General features: G+C 40.5%; 1 protein-coding gene across 1 annotated transcript in view; it reads left to right on the top strand.

Moving 5' to 3' along the window:
- LOC119648640 overlaps positions 1 to 23892 on the top strand; it is a 358882-nt gene that overhangs the window by 296177 nt on the left and 38813 nt on the right. Inside the window, exons 11-18 of the mRNA XM_038050411.1 lie at positions 4121 to 4273; positions 4334 to 4594; positions 4663 to 5227; positions 5287 to 5313; positions 5442 to 5586; positions 5644 to 5858; positions 5910 to 6307; positions 19752 to 19857. Of these exons, the coding sequence (XP_037906339.1) occupies positions 4121 to 4273; positions 4334 to 4594; positions 4663 to 5227; positions 5287 to 5313; positions 5442 to 5586; positions 5644 to 5858; positions 5910 to 6307; positions 19752 to 19857 (1870 nt within the window). The remainder of the gene's footprint in view (positions 1 to 4120; positions 4274 to 4333; positions 4595 to 4662; positions 5228 to 5286; positions 5314 to 5441; positions 5587 to 5643; positions 5859 to 5909; positions 6308 to 19751; positions 19858 to 23892) is intronic.

Below are 23892 nucleotides of genomic sequence, written 5' to 3'. Positions count from 1 at the left end.
ACTGCTTTTCGACAGGATAAACTTTGCGGTATGCATGTTTGGTTCTGGCAGGGAAAGTTTGGTGTGTCGAGCAACATTTAGGCTCTGCCACCTGTCATTGTGAGAAGCTTGTTCCCAATTTTTGAAGACAGACTTAGCCAATGCTACTGATGCTCCAATTGCTGGTTCCGGTCCCGGCATGGGGGAGATTGACCCCTGTTTCGCCAAAGAATCTGGAATTTCATTTCCCTCTACGCCACGGTGGTCAGGTACCTAGAGTAGTTCCACCATATTGAATCTAGAGATAGAGTTCAAACTGTTTCTGTATTCTTGAACGATTTTCGAGGTGATCAAAGGACTACTCAACCCCATCAATGCAGCTTGGCTATCACTGCAGATTGCGATGCGCCTACCATTCAACCGCTCGTCAATCACCCAGTTTGCTGCCCTTAGTACCGCATACACTTCAGCCTGAAAGACCGTTGCACATTGTTCCAAGGGAAAAACGCACTTCTCGTTTTTATTCGAGAGGTAGACTCCGACTCCAGAATCCTGTTCTGTTTTTGAGCCATCGGTGTAAAAGACTTCCGTATATCCCGCCACGAATTACTCTGGGACTTCCCAGTTCTCTCTACGCTTCACGGTAACTTCATATCAAACAGATGTATGGGGACACGAGAATCGGAAGTACTCAGTACTTCCAGTAACTCTTCCAATGCTCTGCGCCTACCACATCCGTTGTTTCCCCGTAGATCTAATCGAATTAGTCTATGAGCTGCTCTCATTGCAGTGCTTTGAATAAATATATCCAGTGGTTGCAAATTGAGTAGTGCATTTAGAGCTGCGCCGGTTGTCGTGTTCATGGCGCCAGATACGCAGACACACAGTCCTTTGTAGTGCGACTAGTTTACGGTGAAAACCTTTTTATCTCCCCTTAACCCACTATACTACGGATGCATAAACAAACACCAGCCTAATGATAGCAACGTATATCAACATTACCACATGAGGCCTGAGTCCCCATGTCGAGGCAAAGGTGAGAGCTCGTTTCATCTTTGTCTGTATATGTTTATTCCAAAGAAGTTTTTTTATCTAGAGTGACTCCCAGATATTTCACTTCTTCGGAGAGTTGAAGAGTAGTACCCCTCATCTCAGGGAGACAAAGTCCATCCAGTTTCCTCTTTTTTGTGAATAATACCATTGTGGTTTTATTTGGATTAACTGAAAGACCATGTCTGAGGCACCAACTGTCTATCAAATCAACGGCACGTTCTATATTCCTACACCCGCTCTAAGATCCTGATGAACAGTAAGCACAGCCACATCATCAGCATAAGCTTGAGCGTGTATTGACAAGTGGCGAAAGTACATTTTCTTAGGGGCATTAAAGTGCTTCTACAGTCAGATAGCGATCGACACCCACCTCAGCGCACAGCAATCTCTGCGTTACCATAGCATGGATCCACTTAATTAAAGCATCATCAACACTATGCGCTCTGGCGACATCACAAAGTTGTTGAAAATGCGTAATAGACAATGTGTTTATTTAGGATAAACACAGGACTTATGTCGTTGTTTAAACATTATTGCTTTTGCTTATGTTATTTATTTATTATTATCTTGGAGTTTGGCAAAATATGACGGAATATTTTGTAATATTAACAAATGTACGAATAGAAAATCGTTCATAGAGAGTTTCTCACATAAGATGAACACAAAATCTTTATACTCGAAGCAAAGCTTCCGGTATCCCCACTTGTAGGTTTGATAGTGATCGTCGCATGTTGGGGTTTCATCTTCAGCATGCATTTTGTAAGCCATATTTTCAGAAATACGAATCTATTATAGGAAATTACTGCCAAAAACATGTACAGGTGTAGTATGTTATGACGCCTGCGCGATTATTACTCAATTGAGATATTTTTTGCGAAGTCTGTTACGTCATTGCTGCGATAATAGCCTCCACTGTTTGGTATGGTGAGAGAAAGAATTGTCGCTGTTCTTTAAAGGGTGGGTCTGGGCCTATCAGATCAGAGAACCGTTATGATGTGGTGTATAAAGTTTCTATGAAAGTTTGAACTTTTGAATTACAGTAGTGATCGGTTCCTGTAGAGCAAGACCATATATTCTACTATTGCCGTACTCTGAAGTCATGAAATTGCCCTTTGGAAATGTTGTTAGTATCAATTCGACGCGACGGATTTGCGTCCCTTAATTGCACCGATATATATAGAATATTTTCTGTTTTCCTATAAAATTTCCTGACAATATGTTTAACAGTTAACAGAATAAATACCATATGACAGGCAAGTAGTCATATAGTGAATACATTTTTATTAAGTTTTATTTCACACAAAACACTAAAAAGATGAACCAACCATATGGTATACACAGTGGGTGGCCAAATTATTAGAACCACCTTTGAAAAAGTGCAAAATTTCAGCTTATATGCAAGGAAAGGTAACCAACATGTTACCAATTTTTCCAAAGTATTTATGTTGTCAAACAATATTGAATAGACATTTGAAATATACTTAAAATTTAATGTTAAGTCAAGCTTTAATCATACTCTAGCATACTTTTAATGCATTTAATGCAGTTTATTTTTATTTCATCGCTTCTATGCTTAATCATCATAAGCACTTCTGTCAACTGTGTCTTATTCATTATATTTTTCTTGAAAATTTTTTGTTTTTAATTTATCGCCCAAGACTTTTAGTGGAGTTAAGTTCCGGTGAATTACTAAGCTGATCAAAAAATCTTGTTTGGCTTTTTTCTAAACAATTTTGTTCGTTTATGGCCTTTTGGCATGGTTTCGAGACCTTTATATATTGGTCTTGAATCATTTTGGACAATTTATAGGCGCGCAGTTTTTTTGTCATCAAGCATTGATGAGGCTATAATATTGAGTGTATATTTGACACTTTTTGCGATATAATCTTCTTTAAATTTTTGAACAGGTCTTCTTACAAGGCTTGATTTGTCAGTTGATGAATATACCGATAATTCATCAGAAACAAACTTCGTAAAGATTGTTGAGTTCGAATTTTGCAAAACAGAGACTAAATGGCTGATTATTTTTATTAAAAAAAAGTCTAGTTACAGGTTTTTCTAAAGATCATCAATCAAACTCAAATGTTATTTGCACCTGTTGCAGGAATTAGGCTTCTTTTATTGAACGTCGACATGGAAAACCCAATTGTTTTACTCGACATCGAGTTAACCTTACTGATGTTGAAATGCTGGCTTCCTGGATCTATCCAATTATGGTCACTGAAGAAGCCTTTCAATTTTTTACACGAATATCCCTTATTTTTCGCTATCCGATGTTAACCTTTCACGACCACACTTGTCATCCCATTTGGTGTCAATTGTAATTTTTCACTCAACTTTAATTCTGTCGAGTTGCCAGTGTTGATTTTTTTTTATCTTTTTAAAAATAATCTCTAAATCAATGTTGAACACGTACTATATCACAAAATAGCAGTTTTCACAATAAACTACGTTCAAAAATGCATTGTCACCAGAACATTGAAGAAAAATATAACAAAGCAAAGTATAGTAGAAACATATATCTTTCAAAAACAATAATAATAGCAATTAAATTATGCATACTTAATATGAAAAAAAAAATATGTTCTTAAAATTAGATGAAAAATGTGAGTGGCTCTAATAATTTGGCCACCCTCTGTATTGATACTGATATTTAAACGAATGAACAATACAGCAACACATTCGTTCCTATTCTTTAAACATTTGAATGCGAAATTTTATCATCTTATGTGGTCATAGTACGGAGCTTTTGCGTTCAGTCATGCAATGAATACTTTTGCTCTGGTTGAAAAAGAGATAAATTCTCGGCTTATAAATTGAAAAAAAGTAAATTTATTAATTATGGAATTTTGTGCACATCCTCATTGAATTTATAATAGTTCAGTATTGCCATAGCAAAATGTTGCAACTATTCACTACTGCACATTTTTTTAATTGAAAAATACAGCATGAACATGGACTTTTATCGGTATAATTGTTATACTAATGAATGAAGTGAAGTATAAAATCTCCTAACATTTTCAATGGTCGGCTACTAATAAATAAATTTTAATAAAATATTTCCATTTATATAAAAATTTGTTTTTAGGAATCGATCAAACAACTCGTTATTGATGCTGAAAATTTAGTTCGAGATGAATTGATGAAAACACCATCTAAGTGCCATTCCATTATTAAAATTTCCTCGACGGTTAAAAAGCGTGAACAAATCATGTCTGGAACTAACTTACAAAAGGTTCAAGTAGGTTACCTACTTGAAATATGAAAAACATTACTTACAGCGTTTCTCCTTTTACTTCAGGAATGGCTCGAATATGAAACACAAAGGGAAGACGCAGCATCTACATCTCAGCCTCCAACGGATTGCGAGGCGTCAGGTGAAAATACAGAATCGGAATCTAATGAGCGTGATTCCGACACATCTGAAGGTTTCACAGATTCGGTAGCCACGTGCATGCAGACGGCTGATAGCAATTCACAGTGCACTTCTACAGAAATAATAGGAGGCTCCGCAGAACCTATACCGAATTGCGGCAGCAACACGAGTTTGAGCTATGCAAAGGTAAAATGTTCTCTCTAAAAATTCTGAACCGCGTTTGTTGATATTTTTATTTGAATTGGAAATTACAGGTTATACGTCGCACGAGCAAACGTACTTCAGATCGCCCTTGGTCAGTGTCGTGTTTATCGCAGTTAACAGAAAGTGATAAAATCAGTTCCGAGAAGATAAGAGCCAATCAGGGGTTAGCTACTCATTCTATCAGTGAATCAGCTCTGCATATATTATCAGCACAAAATCAACGTTCTCGCAGGAATGATTCTCCGCAAACCCCAGTGAAAAGTTCCGACAGTAAAGGTTCCTTGAAACGACGTAAGCCAAGACGGAGAAAAACGACAAGTAAAAAAAGTGACTCGGGATCTGATGGGTTGCTTCATAAATTATTTGAACAACAATCAGTTTCATGTGATATAAAAATCGTAGAAGATATCACAAAAGCATTGTCAATGATTTCTGTAGGGAAATCAGTGAAAAATCCAGGGAAATCAATGCAAGAATTAGAGAGTGAAGAGGAAAACATCTTGCCGAAACCCGATTTCAAAATTGGGTCCATCACAAATACTGTCGTACTGGCCAAAGAGACTAAGTTGGGCTCGTTAGCTGCTTTAGCTAATTATATGCATGATGAACAAGGAGGTAAATAATAACATATTTGGGTTTATTGTAAGTTAGCGATTGATCTTTTTTCTTCCAAGCTGTACCACTCAAAGTAAAATCAAGAGGTACATTGTCTCCTCCGTTGTTAATAATATATGCTGTTCCCATCAATATTCACATTTTACAATACATAGTTAATTTTATCATGGATTCTGTCTTCTCAGTTGTATCTGACAGTTCTTATTTTCTTTAGGAGATAACACTGGCACTGAAGATCACAGCAGTTTCTCGGAACAAGCTTGGGATAACTACCAAGAAAAATACAATTCTGAGAATTATTCAGAAGGAATGGATTCTGACGCCGCAAGGAGACTGTTAGAGTTTGGTGATGATTATCGGTAATGAAAATTTTCTCATATCTCGTATGACATGAGTTAACCTTGTCCATTTTCTAGTAATTTTTTGGATTCGCAGTCAGACTGCTGTTCGTCTCTATCAGCAGCGAATAATTTTGATTCTTTGTCCCCGCCACGAATGGATTCATTGAATGCATCTGAATCTAAACTTCCTCAACAACCTTCTATAAGTACAGTAGATCATATACGACGTCGCCGTGCTTTGGAATTGGAGTATGAACGGCGGAGAGAATTAAAGAAAAAAAATTCCAATGGTAAGAGGCGGTTGAAGAAATTATCGATGTATTAATTTTTTCTTGTGTTAGATGATGAAATACGTGCTAATAGATCGTCACATGGAAGTGGATCTTCCATTAATAATGGTTCTGTGAAAGGCGTCGAGAGGACAGTTAAAGGTTCTACTGAAGTTGTTCGCCGCTTAGACTTTGGAACAAACAGTCTGCCACAATTTTCAAGAAGAGCCTCTGAAACTGATACAAATTCAACGCGTCGTCGAAAATCGGAAGATAGCTCTACAATTCGTAGGCGAATTTCTAGGACTAGCGACAAGGCATTGAAAATCTATTCGCTTGGGTCATTGTCTTCCAATGCATCATCCGACGAAGAAAAGGAAGTGAAAAGTCTTTTAACACAAAGTAGAAGCCGTTTGGAGAATACGAATTCATTGAAGATTCGCAGCCTTTTGTTGAAACCAGAAGATTATGTAAGTAAAAGATTGCTTTCTAATATAAATCATTATGCCTATTTCAGTAGAGATTGAACTTGCAGAAACATACTCTATAAAAGTTTCCAACCACTTCTTAAAACCAAACGTAACTGACGAAATTTATTGATTGTCAATTATTTCCCAAGAATCCAACCAAACACATCAAACACTTCTTGTTATGGTTCGTTATGTACATGATTAATGTGCATGTAATTTAGGACTTACCAAATGAGCTGTTTTAATAATGGGCACTTTAGATATAAAAGGTTTGGTAGGCTTCATATCTGAGAATATTTCATATAACGATGATTCCAACATCATGCCCTATATTGTGCTTTACGTTTTTTGCAAATTTTTATGCATAATCTTAGAATGATTATAAAGAAAGAAAGAAAAATTGGAAAATATTGTAAAATGCCATTGTTAACTTTAATTATCATTAATGGTGCTATTAACTTTATTTATCGCTAAAGGCAGCGAGGTAATTCGGTACAATGGGCTGAATTAATTGCAGTTTGGAAATCGAGGGCAATTACTACCCATTATTTGTTAGCATTGCCTGCTTCGTCTGGCCCTTTTATGGGGTCGACGATTGATTTGGCTCTGCGGAAATAAAATTGTCGACTTCCAGCAACGAGAAACATTTTGTTATGGATAGAGCAACTACCAATATTTAGCCCCACATTGTTTAAAAGGTTATTAAACGAGTCTATAAGAAGACGATTCATCAGGTTCGCTAGCTCTAAGTAACAGCAACTTTAGCTTTTGGCAGAATCGATCCCATCTCTGGCGAATGCGGTTCGTCTCCGCATTGATGGTTCACGCACCATCGCAAGGTACTTAGGTTTATGGAGGACTTTCTCCAAGTCATACTGTTTTGGCCGTAAATTATATTGTGGTGAAACCAAAACCCCATAAATCTGTGTTGGTCCTTGACAAAATTTCCGTTCAGAGCGTTTGATGTAAATGAAAATCTAAAAACCGTTTCCTTTCACTTTACTAAAAATTATTTATTAAATGGTATATATGCATACTTCGGCAACTACTTGTCGCCTTCTTCAGTGCTGAGGTTTGGATGAGAAAAAAAATCTAGAATCGTTCTATTTATACTTACTCTTCTGGGTATGGCAGGCGTAATGAAATTCTCATTTACTCTCTCCTCCTGATCATTAGTCTCGCCGATGGAACGGATATTATAATTTATAATATTCCTGGTGAATTTGAAGAGCCAGGAGTAACAGTTGCCTTGATTCCCGTTGAGAATTTCATCCTTCGGTGTTTTGGAAATTTCTATACTTTCGGCCACGTCTAATTTCCTCACATCGCTTATGTGGTTCACCAACCTTACGGTCCCCTTGGAAACTCTGTGTTAACTTAGAACGATATGCTCCACTACCATTAATCTGAAAGCCAACGCTTCCTTTAAGTGTTCCTTAAAACATATCTTCACGTTCTTTAGAGAGCGGACAGCCAACGATGACGAGCATTTTAAAGACCTCCGCGCCGTCTCCTGCAGCGGGTATAATATTTATTGATTTTTCAAAATAAATTCAACTAAAATTAAAATTCAATTAAAATAAATTACAATAATGATTCGCTGCTGCGGCGGCGATGGTGACGACGGCTGCGGCGTCTTTGGTGAAGACGGCGTCGATGTGAAGGCGGCGGCGGTTTAGTTTTTAATCTTGAACTAAAAGAAACGGCGGCATCTGCTGCAGCGATGGTGGCGGAGTCTTCGGTTTCTGTCTGATAGCGGTGGCTGCGGCAGTGATGCTGGTGTCGGCTACGACGGTATCGGTTACGGCGATGATGTTGTCGGCGGCTACAGCGTTTGAGATGGTGATGGTGGCGATGGCTACGGCGGCAGCGATAGTGGCTGCGGCAACGATGGTGGCTGCGGCAGCGATGGCAGCGGCTACGGTGTCGGCGATGGTGGCGACGGTTGCGGTTGCTTTCTCACCTTGTTGGTGCGTGTTCCGGGGTCACCAATATGTGCTATTTGCACTGTCTGCTCCCTATCACGACTACGTCCAAGTTCGCATTCGCAACATTCGAAATAAATTTCGAATGCTGCGAATCCTGCCGCGCCACATCATGAACACAAAATCTTTATACCCGAAGCGCGAGCTTCCGGTGTTCCGACTTGTTTATTTTTAAAATAATATAATTTTTCTCGTTGAGTTTTCCTTCCGTTTTTGACTCGATCCCGCACTCTATTTATCTGTCACCGCGATTCGCACTTGCGTGCGTCTGACATGCAAGTTGCTCGCTCTGCCACAACATTCTTCCCCCAGGTGAAACCAAAGAGGGTTTCAACGAGAAACCAGACGCACGGCTCCCTCAACTTGGTTGCCGCAAGTTAAAATGGACCCGCCGCGTGCCTCTCTTCCTGGTTGCTTTTTGTTCCTGAAAGAAGGGCTTTAGTCAAGCCAATGTCACCCTCATGAGTATGCCCCCAACGTTGAGGTGGTTGGTGTGGGCCTCGCCCGAGGACTTTGAAGGGGTCCTCGCAAGGTGGCTGCAGCGGCCACTCGGAGGTCCGTCCTAATTAGGACATGCGTGCAAGATTCGAGATTCTTGGGCATGTCAGTCACGGCTTTCGCGTGGTTGCTGGCTTCAGCTTTGGTATTGGGTCCTTGAGCAGACGCAACTGGCCGGTAGTGTTGAGTTCCGACCTGATGTTGAGATCATGGTCGCAGGTGAGTCTCAATTTTTCCATCAGTTTCGCGGGACTTGCAGCAAATTCTCCTCGATTGGTTGTCCGGAGGCGAAGTATGATGAGTAGTAAGACCTGCGATCAAGAGGGGCGGTCTTGGGCCACTATAGCGGCCTTCAGCGTCCTGTGTCACCTTTCAAGAATCCTATTGGACTGCGAGCGTTACGCGGCTGTCCGGTGGCGTTTAAAGCCCAGGAGTTCACCCAACTCTGAGCAAAGGGAGGTCCTCTCCAGAAGATTGTGCAGTAATGTCTGTCAGAGGTATCGCCTCAGGCTACCGCGTGAACCTATCGATGATTGGGAGGCAAAGCGGTGCTGTATTTCGGATAGCAGTCGTCAGAACTCCCTGAAAGTCTGATTTTTTGGGTGGGAAATTGCATGGTTCCAGCATGCCCCGGTACTTGCCGAAGGTCCCGACGACCTACTATCGCTCATTTCGGCGGATCTAGACCTTAATCTAGTCCTACTTCCGGAACACAAAGCACCGACGGCCTTTGCAAATTTATAGACGGTAGCTGTTAATGCTGCCACCATCTGCTGCAGTTGAGTTACCTGGCTTGAGTTGTTGCGAGACACCTCGCCAATCATGGGTCGCATGTGGACCTCTTGAATTTTATCCGGCTAACGTGTTCAGAGATTCCGAATACGCACATATCGGGATGGCCTGTGTTATGTGAATTCAGGGGCTATCCCGGTTCCCATGGTACCAGTATACCCCTGGTAAGGTTTCGTGACTATTGCCACTTCAGATGAGTCCTCGTGTAGACTCGGGGTCTGATCTCCCTAATTAGGCCTTTAGAGCATTCGTCTAAGTTGCGCTGACAGTTAAGCCCTTGAGTATTTAACGTAGGTACCTGTCGTGGAGACTTAATCCTACGGTCCTCTTCAGACACGGATTGATTTTGTGACCACAATCAGAGCCCCGCTGAAACAAGCAACAACGGTACCAGTCTATACCAGGTGCTTGGCTTAGCATTCATACTGGTGGATGCAAGAACTACCTACATCTCTACTGAACTAAGGAGAACGGCACCCGTGTTGAAACGCAACACCACGCCGAGGTCCGAAGGTCTCTTCCAGCTTGAGCATAACCACAACCAACATGAAACTCCCACTAGGGGGGCCAACCGCAAACAACCGAGCTGTACTCCCATACAACGGGAGTTCACCCGTAGTATGTGAGTCCAGGGGCTATCGCGGTTCCCATGGTACCAGTATACCCCTGGTAAAGTTTCGTGACCAATTTGCTACTTTAGATGAGTCCCCGTGCAGACTCGGGTCTGATCGCCCTAATTAGGCCTTTGGAACATTCGCCTACTGCATCACGGCCGGCAAACCAGTAGTACAGTAGTGAGTACAGCATCTCCCGGTTTTGTTTTGGCCGACAGGGTTGCCGCCCCGTCTCCCTCACCACCACCTCTGAGCACGAATTGCGCTGACAGGTGGAACTGCTCCAAATGTCGGGAAGGATTGTTGAAGTGGAGGATGAGCAAATTCTTCAGTTGAAAGCTGCTCGAAGTATTCTCGCCATCTATCCGTCGCGGCTCGACGGTTGGTAAGCAAAGTACCGTTCTTGTAATTAACGAAATAGAAGTGTTCGATATCGAGTGTCCAGTTTATCGTAAAGATTTTTATAATGGACCGCTCGGGTGACAGCGATCGCTTTCTTTGCTTCCCAGTTGGGATTCTTATAAATTTGCCAATTGTCGAGCGTTGTATCGTTGACTTGTGGTAGATGCGTTTATTTTCACGGACTTTCATTTTAACATCGTCATTCCAAAACCAATTATCTTGGCTGATGTACCGCTTACCTGGTTTGGTGACCCCGAGTGTTTGGTTCCACGTTTCTTCCACATTCGTAATGTTTGGGAATCGCGTAAGTGATATCATTTCTTCTTTCTTCTTACAAAATCGACACCATTTAATGCGCGGCCGGCCAGTGCGTTCCTCACGCTGTTTGATCGGTGCCTTAATTCGCAGGACGACAATCAACGGCCGATATTGAGGTGCGATGGTCTCTAAGTACAAGGTCATGGGTGTCCGCAAAATTGATTATACGCTCGCCATCCTCATTGCGCGCTCCAAACCCTTGCATGGCACTTTTTACCGTCTGCCGTTTCACCCACATGACCATTGCAATGATGATATAGTCGTCAGCAGCCATGTGGCAACTCTTTTTATTGATAAGTTGCCAGAAGGCATCTTTCTTGGCATCAGGTCGACCTGTCTGTTGTGCGTATGTGGTGAAGAAGTGAATAGTGCGATCAGTAGATATAATGGTAAGCTTCATCAGCCGATCATCAAATCGTTTAACTTCTTTAATGGCATCACGGAAACCCTCTGAGATTGCAATGCCAACACCGTATTGAGTGTGTGGGCTACCAAAATAGAGCAGTTTATAGCCATTTTAATCGCGCTCGCGTTCAGTGTCGCAGCTTTTGGCACCAGCCCATCGGGTTTCTTGCAGAGCCTAGATATCAATGGTGCTCTTGGGAATTCCTTGGTCTTTCCAGTTAAGGTGCCAACATTTAGCGTGCAGACACGTATTTGTTTTGCTCGGACTAACTTACGTCCTGACGCCTCTCATGTGTCAAGAACTCTTGCATATTTCTCAACAGGACCGGTGCCCGTTATGTCGCGTCGACTGATGTGGACGCCCTAGCATTTTTCCGAGGGTTGTTATTCAATGCGATCATGTTGTTTCTAACGACGATGGATGCATTTTCTTGGTCGACCTAACGCAGGACTTGTCACCAAGAGAGATCAGGTAGGATTTAGCATAGTGAAATAACCTTAACTATATTTATCTCTTTCCCTGTTCCCAGCATTTTATTTTTGTTTTACTGAGAATAGTATAAAACACGTTTCCTCAAACCCTCCTTTACCTGGGCTTGGGACCAGCATACTATGTTAATAGCATGGCGGAGTTGTTCCAGATAACGTGCATATTAAATAATAATCGTTCGCGCTACGATCCAATTGGATCAGGGCGTTGAAGTCTCTTAGAGCACTCACATTGAAGACCGTAACGGTAAACTATAGGATAATAGTCCCCTCTAGGAGGCAATGTGGTCAGCATTGCCCTCGCCAGAGATTATTATCCTGATTTGACTCAGGTACCCATTCGCAGCTGAGTAGACTGGTATCCGACGTCAAATTACGATACAAATACCACTGCCACCAGTGAGATTTGAACCTCGACCTTCCGTACGACAGCCTTGCGCTCTAACCACTCAGCTATCCGAACATGTGGATATTCCAGTATTTCCAACGACTTACCTGCATATGCGGAGTACGTTTCACTTAAGATCATCGTCATCAACGGCGCAACAACCGGTATCCGGTATAGGCCTGCCTTAATAAGGAACTAGACATCCCGGTTTTTCGCAGAGGTTCACCAATTCGATATCCCTAAAACTGCCTGGCGTCCTGGCCTACGCCATCGTTCCATCTCAGGGTCTGCCTCATCTTCTTTTTCTACCATAGATATTGCCCTTATTGACTTTTCTGGCTGGATCATTCTCATCCATACGGATTAAGTGACCCGCCCACCGTAACCTATTGAGCCGGATTTTATCCACAACCAGAGGGTCGTGGTATGGCTCATAGATTTCGTCGTTATGTAGACTACGGAATCGTCCATCCTCATGTAGGGGGCCAAAGATGCATCGGAGAATTCTTCTCTCGAAGAGCAATTTTTCTTGCTAACAACCCATGCCTCCGAGGAATATATGAGGACTGGCAAGATCACCGTCTTGTACATTAAGAGCTTTGACCCTATGGTGAGACGTTTCGAGCGGAACAGTTTTTGGAAGCTGAAGTAGGGTCTGTTGGCTGACAACAATCGTACTCGGATATCATCGTGGTAGCTGTTATTGGTTGTTATTTTCGACCCTAGGTAGGAGGAAAAAAGTTCAGTGAGATTCGATGCTGTTGGTGTTTGGTTTTTGGCGCTGAGGTTGCCATCATATATTTTGTCTTGCCTTCATTGATGTTCAGCCCAAGATCTCGCACCGCTTGCTCGATCTGGATGAAACCAATTTGTACGTCTCTGGTCGTTCTTCCCATGATGTCGATATCGTCAGCATAGGCCAGTAGTTGGGTGGACTTAAAGAGGATTATATCCCTCGCATTTACCTCAGCATCACGGATCACTTTTTCCAGGACCAGGTTAAAGAGGACGCAAGATAGGGCATCCTCTTGCCTTTGACAGTTGTTGATATTGAATGGTCTCGAGAGTTTTTATCTGGCCTCACATTGGTCAGGGTCAGCCTAGTCAGTCTTATCAATTTCGTTGGGATACTGAATTCTCTCATGGCCGTGTAAAGTTTTACCCTGGCTCTGCTATCATAGGCGGCCTTAATGTCAATAGAAAGATGGTGAAGCTGATTTCCATATTTCAACAGTTTTTTCCATCGCTTGCCGTAGAAAGAAAATCTGTTGTTGATTTGCCTGGAGTGAAGCCTCTTTGAAGGCTCTTGGCGAGATAGCGGACAATATCTTATAGATGGTATTCAGCAACGTGATACCTCTAAAATTGCTGCATTGCCTGATATCACCCTTCTTATGTATGCGTCAGATAATGCATCTTTGCTAGTCGTCAGGTATTGATTCGCTATCCCACAACTTGAGCATAAGTTGATGAATCACTTGGTCTAATTGGTCGCCTCCATATTTAACTAATTCGGCTGCGATTCCATCGGCTGATTTTTAAGCCAATGCATTGCACGGACTGTTTCTTCTATAATTGATGGTGGCGCCGATGTTCTGGTTGCTGAACAGTTCATCAAAATACTCAACCCATCGCTCCAATATGCCCATTCTGTCGGAAATCAGATTTCCTTCTTTGTCTTGGCAAGATGAGCATCGAGGTGTGTAAGGTTTCATTCTGCTCCCTGCACTTTCGAGTTCATAGACCTGTTGGTTTTCCCAGGCTTCCTTTTTGCGTCTGTGAAGTCGTTTCTCCGCTCGTCGGAGTTCGTGATAAGTCTCCACTCGTGCCCGTGTCCTTTGAGAATGTAACATTACTCGGTATGCGGTACTCTTCCGTTCCGGAGACGGTTATAGCGATTGACACCAAATTTGGTCCAAAGGTGGGAACTGTGAACGTTCACGCATACAGTAAGTTACATCCTGTTAGGTCGAATTTAAGGGAGGGTCCCCATACATGCAAAAGAGGGGTGTAAAATTTTTTTTTCATCAAATATAGTCATGTGGGGTACCAAATTAAAGGTCTCGTACTTCTCGTACTTTTCAACGTCGGTCTTAGTTTTGACATTTGCTGGAAAGGTGGGAAGTGCGGGGGGTTGAAAGTGATAATTTCTTTCATGAGACTGCAACTATATGGTGCCTGGGCTCCAAAATACCTTCCATATCGATATCTGTTCAAATAAAGTTAATACACTATTACTATAATTTTTAGTAATTCCCTGCAAAACCCCCCCTTAAGTTTATCCTAGCACCACGAAATTTTGCAGTGATATAGGCTATAATGTAGAGCATGACTTTTGGTGGAAATCGGGTTCATCCGCTCCACGGCGGACTTTGGATGATACATTCGGAATTTGAACATAGTTGTCCGTATCCACCGCTGGATGTTTTCCAGATGGATCTTCGTCCACAGCAATATTCCGAATGCATAAGCCAGTGAAGGGATAGTGAATACATTCATCGTGTTTATTTTATTCTTCCCCGAGAGATGCGATTTCAGCATCAGCTTTTACACGTCGCAGAAATTCGGACAGCAGAGTATCCTTCAGATCACCAACTCGAGGGTTCCTTCCTGAAGTCCTAGCTACTTGTAGAAGTCTGTTTCGGTCATAGCTTCGATGTGGAGTAAAGCTTGTTTGATGAAGGGAACAAGTAGTTCCCGAAATATCGGTATTTGCAAGAATAAATACCCACACCAACGAAAAAGAAACAACAAGTTTTCATTACTTCAATTAATTAATCGTTGGAAACACCGCATAATTTCACTCTGGTTCGATGTGGAGGTCGCCAATGCTATGTCCGGCAAGCGGCTCGTGATTGGCTGGGATTTGACACGTGTCTAATCCAAACTCCATCCGAATATCACGGCTGCGAATTGACACTTGTCTAATCCAAAGTCCGTCCGAATATCACGGCTGAACATGTCTATTATTCGGAGTAGAATTCTAAGATGGTCGTCAGTACCAGTATACATCTTGATGTCATCCAAATACATCAAGTGTGTCAGTTCGCACTTAGTACGTAGGCCATACTTTATTGCAAAACCATGTCCTCTAGCTTCATTCAGTAGCCATGAAAGGAGGTTCAGTGCCATGCAAAACAAAAGGGGACTCAAAGATGCCCCTGCGTATATGAATGTGCTCTGAGATATTAGCACCCTCAGATGTCCGCACTGATAAGGTGGTATGCCACCCCTCCATGACTGTCGGAAAAAACTTTATCAGTTTCAAATCAATGCGATATAAACGTAGGATATCGATTAGCCAGGTATGCGGGACGTTATCAAAAGCCGTAGCATAATCGATATAGCAACTAACGAGATTTCTTTGGCCTCAAGTTGCTTCTCTCTTGCTCTTTGCACCTCCTGAACCCAATTCGGCAGCCCTTCTGCTCCTCGGACAGAATTGTGTTGGTCTCGCAGTGCGCATTGACCCTTCCACTAATAATGGAAGTTATGAATTTGTAGAGGGTTGGTAAGCAAGTAATCGGTCTTGTGTCTTCGGGGTCCTGCATCGTGTCCTTCTAGGGATAAGGTAGGTAATCCCCGCAGTGAGGAAGGGTGGAAATTCCTCCGGCCGACTCATGACCTTACTTATACTGTGTGCCAACCAACTGTGTAAGCTGGTAAATTTCTTATACCAGAAATTCTCCACCCGATCCAGACCGGGGCCCGTCCAGTTCTTCGAGCTGATTATGGCTCGTCGAACTTTCTCGTCGGTAACATCCGCAAAATTCACGCCAGGCGGATACCTTTGGCGATGATCCACTCAGCATGCTGGGCGGGTAACCCGCTCTGTTGGGATTCGTTGAGAGATCTGAAACAACTTCGCTGGTTCTTCGCGTATGTTGCATTCTGGACACGTCTGGAAAGACTTTCACCATACCGTCGTAATGGCCTGTATATGACAGAAAGTTTCTGATAAAGTGTATCCAGAATTTCAACTACGGGTGTCTCACTGGTGATGACATAGTTCCGGTAAACTTTCTACATTTTATTTCACACCCGTCTGCTGGCATTGCTAGTACTGATCTGAATCAGTCTAGGGATGTCCTGCCTTAGTGAGTCCCGCCGACGTTCCAGACGAATTTTCCATGGTGGATCTCTTCGGACACTCAAACCAATAACACGAGAGCGAATCTTCTGATGGAGAGGTTCATTCCTTCAGTGCATTTCATCCGCTGCCTACGCGAACCTGCTGAAGTGGTCGCCACAGATTGTGGCGAAACAGCTGCAGCAGGCGGAGCTATGCGCCTAGACGTCGAACCACCCCAAGATAAGTGGTTTCGACGCCGTGCTGTCCATTACGGGAGCCTGACCTAGTCACCAAGTCAGACGACTTCTGCCGATTATCCGTACCGGACCTCAAATTTCTTCTTTAATTTTTGGTGGTGCATTTTATCCCTGGCTGCCAGGTGTTGGGATTGGTTCCTTAGTGAGTAATCTGCAAGACTGCAAAGTTCCTGCACTTTCCTCACCTACCCCCTGAGACGCTGCGGTGGTGTACAGCCATTCAGACTGAAGCTTTTCATCCCTCCTCCTTTGACAACCGGGCTTGGGACCGGCTACGGCGGAGTTGACTTGACTTTTAGAATAATATCATTTATTTTATTTTCAGTTTTAACGTTTCTTTCTGCGCTTTAGTTGTGCTCTTTGAGTTTTCTCTCCTTTCTCCTTGAGTTTATCCTTTACTCTACCGTGCACTGACACCGAAAAACAAGAAGTTTCTGATAGCAAGATGTAGTGTCAAGTCGCTCCTCGTAAGTATAAGCTTGTCACTGAAGTGGAGAGCATGTCTTTCACAGATTTCTTCGTGGGAAACATGAATTTGGTGAAATCCCCAAAACCCGCACCTCGGCCGCGACGTAATTTGTTCAGTCACAAGTGAATTCGAAGTGTGTGACTTCATACCACTTGGAGAATACAAATCTTTAGCTACCCTACGATATCAACGCGGTGTCTGAGAAAATGAGATTTTGACTGAGAATTGTGTAGACGGAGTTATGACATTTGTGTGCTCGTGCTCTGCGCTGAACATCCTGCATGCAGATTATTGTGTTGGATCGTTTTCACTTCAGAATTGCATATATACCTACCTGTCTCAAATCGTTTATTGGAGGCTTGGATATCAGTCCCCTTTTCTTCTTTTGGGACTGAAATTGCATTTGATATTAAATCCCATTCTCTGATCTCCAAATTCTAAAGTGACAATTTATTATCTTCTACAACGGGCGATAGCCAGATGTAATTCATTAAGGGACTTTTTCATAATAGAACTGAACTTGACATGTAGTTATAGTGCAATGTTTTCAAATCAATTTCCCGTCTTTTTTTTTTATGGCTAAAAGCCACATTCTACTTTTACTTTTTAAATGCGTTTTTCTCAAAACTGCACATTGAAAACCGGCTGCCACCATAGCTCAAAATCTATCAACCGAAATTCTTTGAAATTTTCACAACTTATTCAGAACTAACTAACGCAAACTAAGATAAAGTCTTGAAAAAACATCAAAATTTACAAAAAAAGTTTGAAACGCCGCCAAAAATTTAGCTTTCCATATTTTTTAATAATGCTAGTTTGCGGACTGTAGTTAAGTCTGCACCTTAAAATGCCGTTTACTTTTTTTCATTACAATGATCGCAGCGCCCTCTAGCGTGGCAGCAGAAAAACACTTTTTTTTTGGAGATGGGTGTATAAATTGCTCTGTATTTCAATAGTGAACTATGCTATCAGGCTGGAAAAATTACTACGCATGCTCAAGTTCAATAGATATCAACAAATGTATGGTGAAAAATTCGTTTTTGTATCTTTATCCAGTTCTTCACGAAAAATTTCTATAAAATGCGAAAAAAACGGCCTTAACACGGGATAACCCCCTTAATGCAGCCTTTCTATGTGAAAACCGCATTCATTTTGTGGATATTGTTTGCAGTATGGAATAGACCTACACGGAATGGCATTGCCTTAACGCAAACCTCTTGCAGATCCTATTTGAAGTTTAGCCTAGGGTCTATCATAATTCCAAAGTATTTGATAGCTGGAAGGTGGATCTACTTGCCTGCTCTGATGTGAGCGAACGTGTTGACATCGCTTCCGTTTAGTTTGGATATATACAATTCCAATACAAGTCCCTGTCATACTAGAATCTTCTATTTCCCAAATAGTTGAAGTAGTCAGGCAGGTTGGCACATCAATTGTCGCCAGGGATTGGGTATTAGGTTCCAATTGGCCGAAAATCATGATGACAATATATGACATCTAGTCGTTAAAATATCTCCCACTATGCGATATCTGCTCAAATAAAATTAATAATAGTGTAAAAATATTTTTTTTTTTTGTTTTACATTTTTACTACCTATGAGATGATCTACTATATTTTGCTCAGCTATATTGTCTCATGTGTTCATATAAAAGAACTCCACCCCAGGCAAATCAGCAACAGATAACATTTTCTCTCTTCGGCAGTAGATGGAAAATCTCTTAAAATGTGACCATATTGCACCACATGATAGCATAGCTAGGGTAACACTGGACATAGTTTTGAGAGGTCGGTATCTCGATGAAACTAGTGAGATTGATTAGTGACTAGTGCATAGTGAGTATTTGGCTTCCGTTTTATATTTCGTGTAGTGTAGAAAAATTGCCCCTCTTAAAAATATGGTCTCTTATGTATCTTCCTTGATAGATTTTTTGATTGTTTCTGCTATTCTAAACACTGCTGAAAGTATAATAATACAAAAAGAGTTTCTTAGGTCAAGAACTCATTTGAAGTACAAAGTGTTTTATCTCCTCCTTGTAATTGTGAAGTCTATGTTCAGTCTTATTATCAACGACACAACAGTCTTTGGTTAATCTACATCCTTAGCAGCTGTCTGGCGTCTTCGCCTACGTCATCGCTCCATCTTGGAAAAGGTCTGCCACGTCCTTTTTCTCATATGTATTGTAAGTCAATGTACACTTTCCGGGCTGGATCATTTCCAGTTTAATGGATTAGGTCACACACTCCTGAAGTCTACTGAGATTTAATCCACAATCAAGCCGCCCTATATATTTCTCTGTTTTATAACCCATGGAATCGTTTATCCTTTCTATTTTTGGAAATCAGTTATATTTTTGACATGTGAGGGGGTTAAAAAGTGGATACTTAAATCAAGGACCCATTGTCAGAAACTACTCTATAACTATGACTCTTAGGCTTCAAAGTATCTCCCATATGGATGTTTGTTCAAATAAAGTCAGTAATGATATATTATTCATTTTGTAACTTTTTTATTTGTAAACCTATTTTTGTCTTTTAAATAATGCTCAACTCCTGTCATGAAAGCAGATGATAACGCATCAATCGGTAAGGGTATTGGGAAATAGTGGACAATTAAATTTTTAACTACATACAAATGGAACAGTGCTGATACCTAAAGCGAGCAGCTTCTCGTTTCTTAATTTCTTTACACATGTTTATAATAATATCTGTAACTGAAAAAAAGAAGATTATTGAAGTTATATTTGTTTAATTTAGGATGAAATTACAACCACATGTCGAGATAATATTGCTTGCCTGAGTTCTGTACTTTATGGAGCGCCGGGAACTGGTTTGTCAACAGCACGAAATAATGAGACGAAAGGTGAGTTTGATGCCAGTAGTACTTCCTCTATGGTAGATCATAGAACACGATGTAAACAACAGGCGATTTGTTCGAATTTCATAGTTCGTAGTCTTAATTCATTAGTTGGTTACACAGATATCAGGGGTTCCTTTTTGTATAAATTAATCGTTAATATTATTAAAATATGTCGCAATATATTGAAAGAAGCGTACATTCGCTTTAATCTGTTAAGATATACTAAACAAAAGGATGAGTAAAATAAAGTTTTACTATGGGGTAGGGAAAAAATGCAATAAAGGGGGAAAAATGAATCAAAGTTCCATAACTACATAATTGTCCATGTTCTAATGATTCTGGAGTCGTGACGAATATGAAAATGCATCCTACGCCATGAGCAAAAAGTTTAAAAGAAAAAAATCATATTTTAATTATTTCTTACTTATTTTTCACAAGTACTGTAGATTTTGATCGTCTAAACTGAATTCGCTGCATACTTCAATCTCAGTTATATGACGGTTGGTAAGGTCTTGCAGAAATAGAAAATATTCGCATATTAGAAATTGGATGTCCTGCTGTGAAGACTGAGTAATAGTCGAGCATGATTCAAGAAAAGCTTCCATTGACATTCACATGCACACACAATATAACTTTAACATCAACTTCTTCGCCGGGCGAAATTTTAACACAATTTGGTATCACCCACTAATTTGGTTCCGATTGCCATAGGAAATACGATGGCAGAAATATACTTGGTTGAATTACTTTTTTTGTGTGAATGGATTACAATTATTTACCGCTCACGAAAATAATGCATTCGTACTCTAAAAGCCAAGTGCTGGAAGGGGTGGACATTTTTGCTTTTAGCCGTATTTTGCCTTGCAATGCATTTTTATGCTCGTCAGCAGTTCAGAGCATTTATCAAATTGGAGATTATTTACCTTCCTTCTGTGAAGCATTTTGTTTGTGCGCTATTGTATGTATATATATTAATAGATAGAACCATAATTACATATTTTTCTTTAATGTTTTCATGTTTTGTTTATGCTTGTTTTTATTAGTTTCTAAATTGTTAATTATGGAATTTTCAATTTGACTAATGGGTATTTAATTTGAATTCGTTTTTTACGATTTTTTGCCTTTCTCTGTACTTTAAAACTAATAAATCTGTTTTTTGTCTATAAAGGGATTCTTTTTATTTCTGTTTACATTCCAAAGTTAACTGCTTATACGGTATTCCTTTCTTACTAATTATCATTGACTCTTCCCCCGGATGAAATATGTTGCAGATGATTGCAATGCATGCTTGCTAATAGTGTTGGCTACAGATTTTATGTCTGTTACTAAGTGCAAAAAGGGTATCAAACTACGAATCGAAAATAATTTTGCAAATCTGGAATATTGCGAGCTTACATTTCGTGGATGAAAGCCTCTGGTATCTGTGTAACGTGATTTGAACTGCTCTGAAATGCCTTTATAAAGCGAATCATAATTCTTTTTTTTAATGGCATAACGATCCAATGGAGTTAACATACAAAGAAAGGAAGGGGTGTTTGAGTGTAATTGCGTGGTGTTTCTAGCGATTATTTATTTGAAAAAATAGAACTGGTTTTTTCTATTCGCTAGTGTAGAATTTTATTTTGCAAATACCGATATTTCGGGAACCTCTTGTTCCCTTTATCAGTGCTAACCCTTAGTATATTTTTAATATATTTTATTTATTTTTTCAAAAAGGAAGGGGTAGTTCATTTTGCCTAAGTGCTGCCTTATATATCACCTATACACTGGTTCGTACGATGATCGAATATTTGACCACGAACGGATAATGATATCTAAAGTCATTAACAACGTTTTTGCAACGAAGATTGTTGAGCAGACCATTTCCTTGAACATTTTGATTTGATCATTCCATTACAATATAATCGTTTGTGTCCGAATGGGTTAGCGGATAGGGCACTAAGCTGTCGTAATGGAAGTTTAGGATTCAAATCTCATTGTGCCAGAGGTATTTGTATCATCACTAGTTGTTGGATATCAGGCGACTAAGTTGAAATGAGTACCTAAGTCAAATAATGAGCAAGTGCAATGTTGACCATATTGCTTTTTAGTGTGCCGTTATGTTCTTAATAGATCAGCTCTAACAAGCTTCAATGTCTAGAACCAAATTGGATTGGTGTGAAGTGATTAGTTTTCAAATTGGATTGTTATGCCATCGATGATTATTATTATAATTACCTGGGTTTTATGATATAATACATTAGTTGATTAGATTTGAATGGAAATCCTATACAGTAGTTGTTTCTAATAGCAGCCATACTAAAAGAAAAACCTGCCGCCCCATGAATAGTGATCGCAAGACATGCTTCTACAGGGTGTTTCAAAACGATCGCACAAGCTGAATGCCAGGTGAATTATCATATATTTCTGGTCAGAAAATATTCAATGAATCTTAACTACAATTCAGCGTTCATATAAATATTTCAGCTATCGTAGTTCTTGAGTTATTATTATTTTAGTATTGGTTATGAAATCAAAAACAGTTACCTAATATTTTTTGCTTAGACTTGCATGAGGCAGCGTCTGGCATACAGCTTGCCCGGTCGTTTTAAAAACACCCTATATATCCCAGTATCCTTTCCTCTCTAATTGGACATTGTACATTGTGTTGCGCAGTTGTAATGCTCTTCAGCTTGGATCGGAATTTCGCAATCGCGATCCTGTGAGAAATTGACTTCTAGATCAGGAGAGCTGTACGTCAGCTACCATCATTATAGTCTAAGAGCCCGCGGACCCCAGACCTACGTCATTGTATAAAACTTGGAAATTTGTCTACGGAAGCCCCCACAGCTTCATATATAAACAATTGCGTACTATAAAGTTTGAGTCGTAATGGGTTCGGCAAGTAACAAAGCCCCCAGGTTTAGAATATGTACAAGGTTTAAAATATGTAGAAGATTTAGAATATGTAGAAAATGTTCCGTGCATTCCGCTTCCTCATTATAGGATGGACACATATCATCTTGGAGAATTCCTATTCTGAACATATACCCAGTTAGTGAATTATGACCAGTCAGAATGATAAAGGAACGATAAACTTTACTGTATGTTTGTTTGGTTCAGACGAGAAAAGTTTGGTGTATTCAGCAGCAGCTTGTCCCCAGTTCTTGATAGTAGCATTAGCCAATGCTACTCACTGCTGGTTCCGGTTCGGATATGGGGGAAATTGAACCCTCTTTTGCTAAAGCATCCGAGATTTCATTTCCCTTTACGCGGAAATGATTGACGATTGATTTCTACATTCCTGAACGATTTTTGAAACGATCACTGCTCAACGCTCTTAATACAGCTTGACTATCGCTACAGATTGCGATGCGCATGCCTTTCAACCGCTAGTCAAGTACCCAGGTTGCCGCCTTTAGGATCGCATACACTTCAGCCTGAATGACCGTTCCATATTGTTCCAAGGAGAAAGCCCACTTCTCATTTTTATTCGAGAAGTAGACCCCGGCTCCAAAACCCTGTTCTGTTTTTGAGCTATCGGTGTAGAAGACGTCAGTATATCTTGACACGGATATAGGTCCACTATATTGGATTAAAACAACCATGATTGAACATACTTATTGGACATATTGCCAAATGCCAGTGCGGAAATGCCGATAAACTAGCCCTTTCAGCAAGATAATGACCCGAAACATGCCAGCAAAAATGCAAAAAAGTAGTTTGAGAATAATAGGGTGCAGTTATTAAAGTGCTCAACCCTATTAAAACTTATGGGTAAATGTTAAGAGTGCCATTACTGTAGCAACAACGAAAAAAATAACGGCGCGTGGTACAAGAATCATGGACTGCCATTCCTGCAGATCGACACCAACGACTTTTCAGCTCAATAAACAATCGATGTAAGGATGTAATTAAAAATAGCGGTGATGCAATGAAATATTAACGGCCATTCAATCCAATATTAACCTGATTTTTTTTCTTATTCGAATATAATAAAATTTAAGTTTTTTTCAAAGAATTCTACTACTTTCTACTACTTTTTGAACGCTCGTTTTT

Source organism: Hermetia illucens, chromosome 2 (genome assembly GCF_905115235.1).
Source record: "Hermetia illucens chromosome 2, iHerIll2.2.curated.20191125, whole genome shotgun sequence".
Classification (NCBI taxonomy): Eukaryota; Metazoa; Arthropoda; class Insecta; order Diptera; family Stratiomyidae; genus Hermetia; species Hermetia illucens.
The sequence above is the reverse complement of the archived record's forward strand: the minus strand, read 5'-3'. Positions and strand labels throughout refer to the sequence as shown.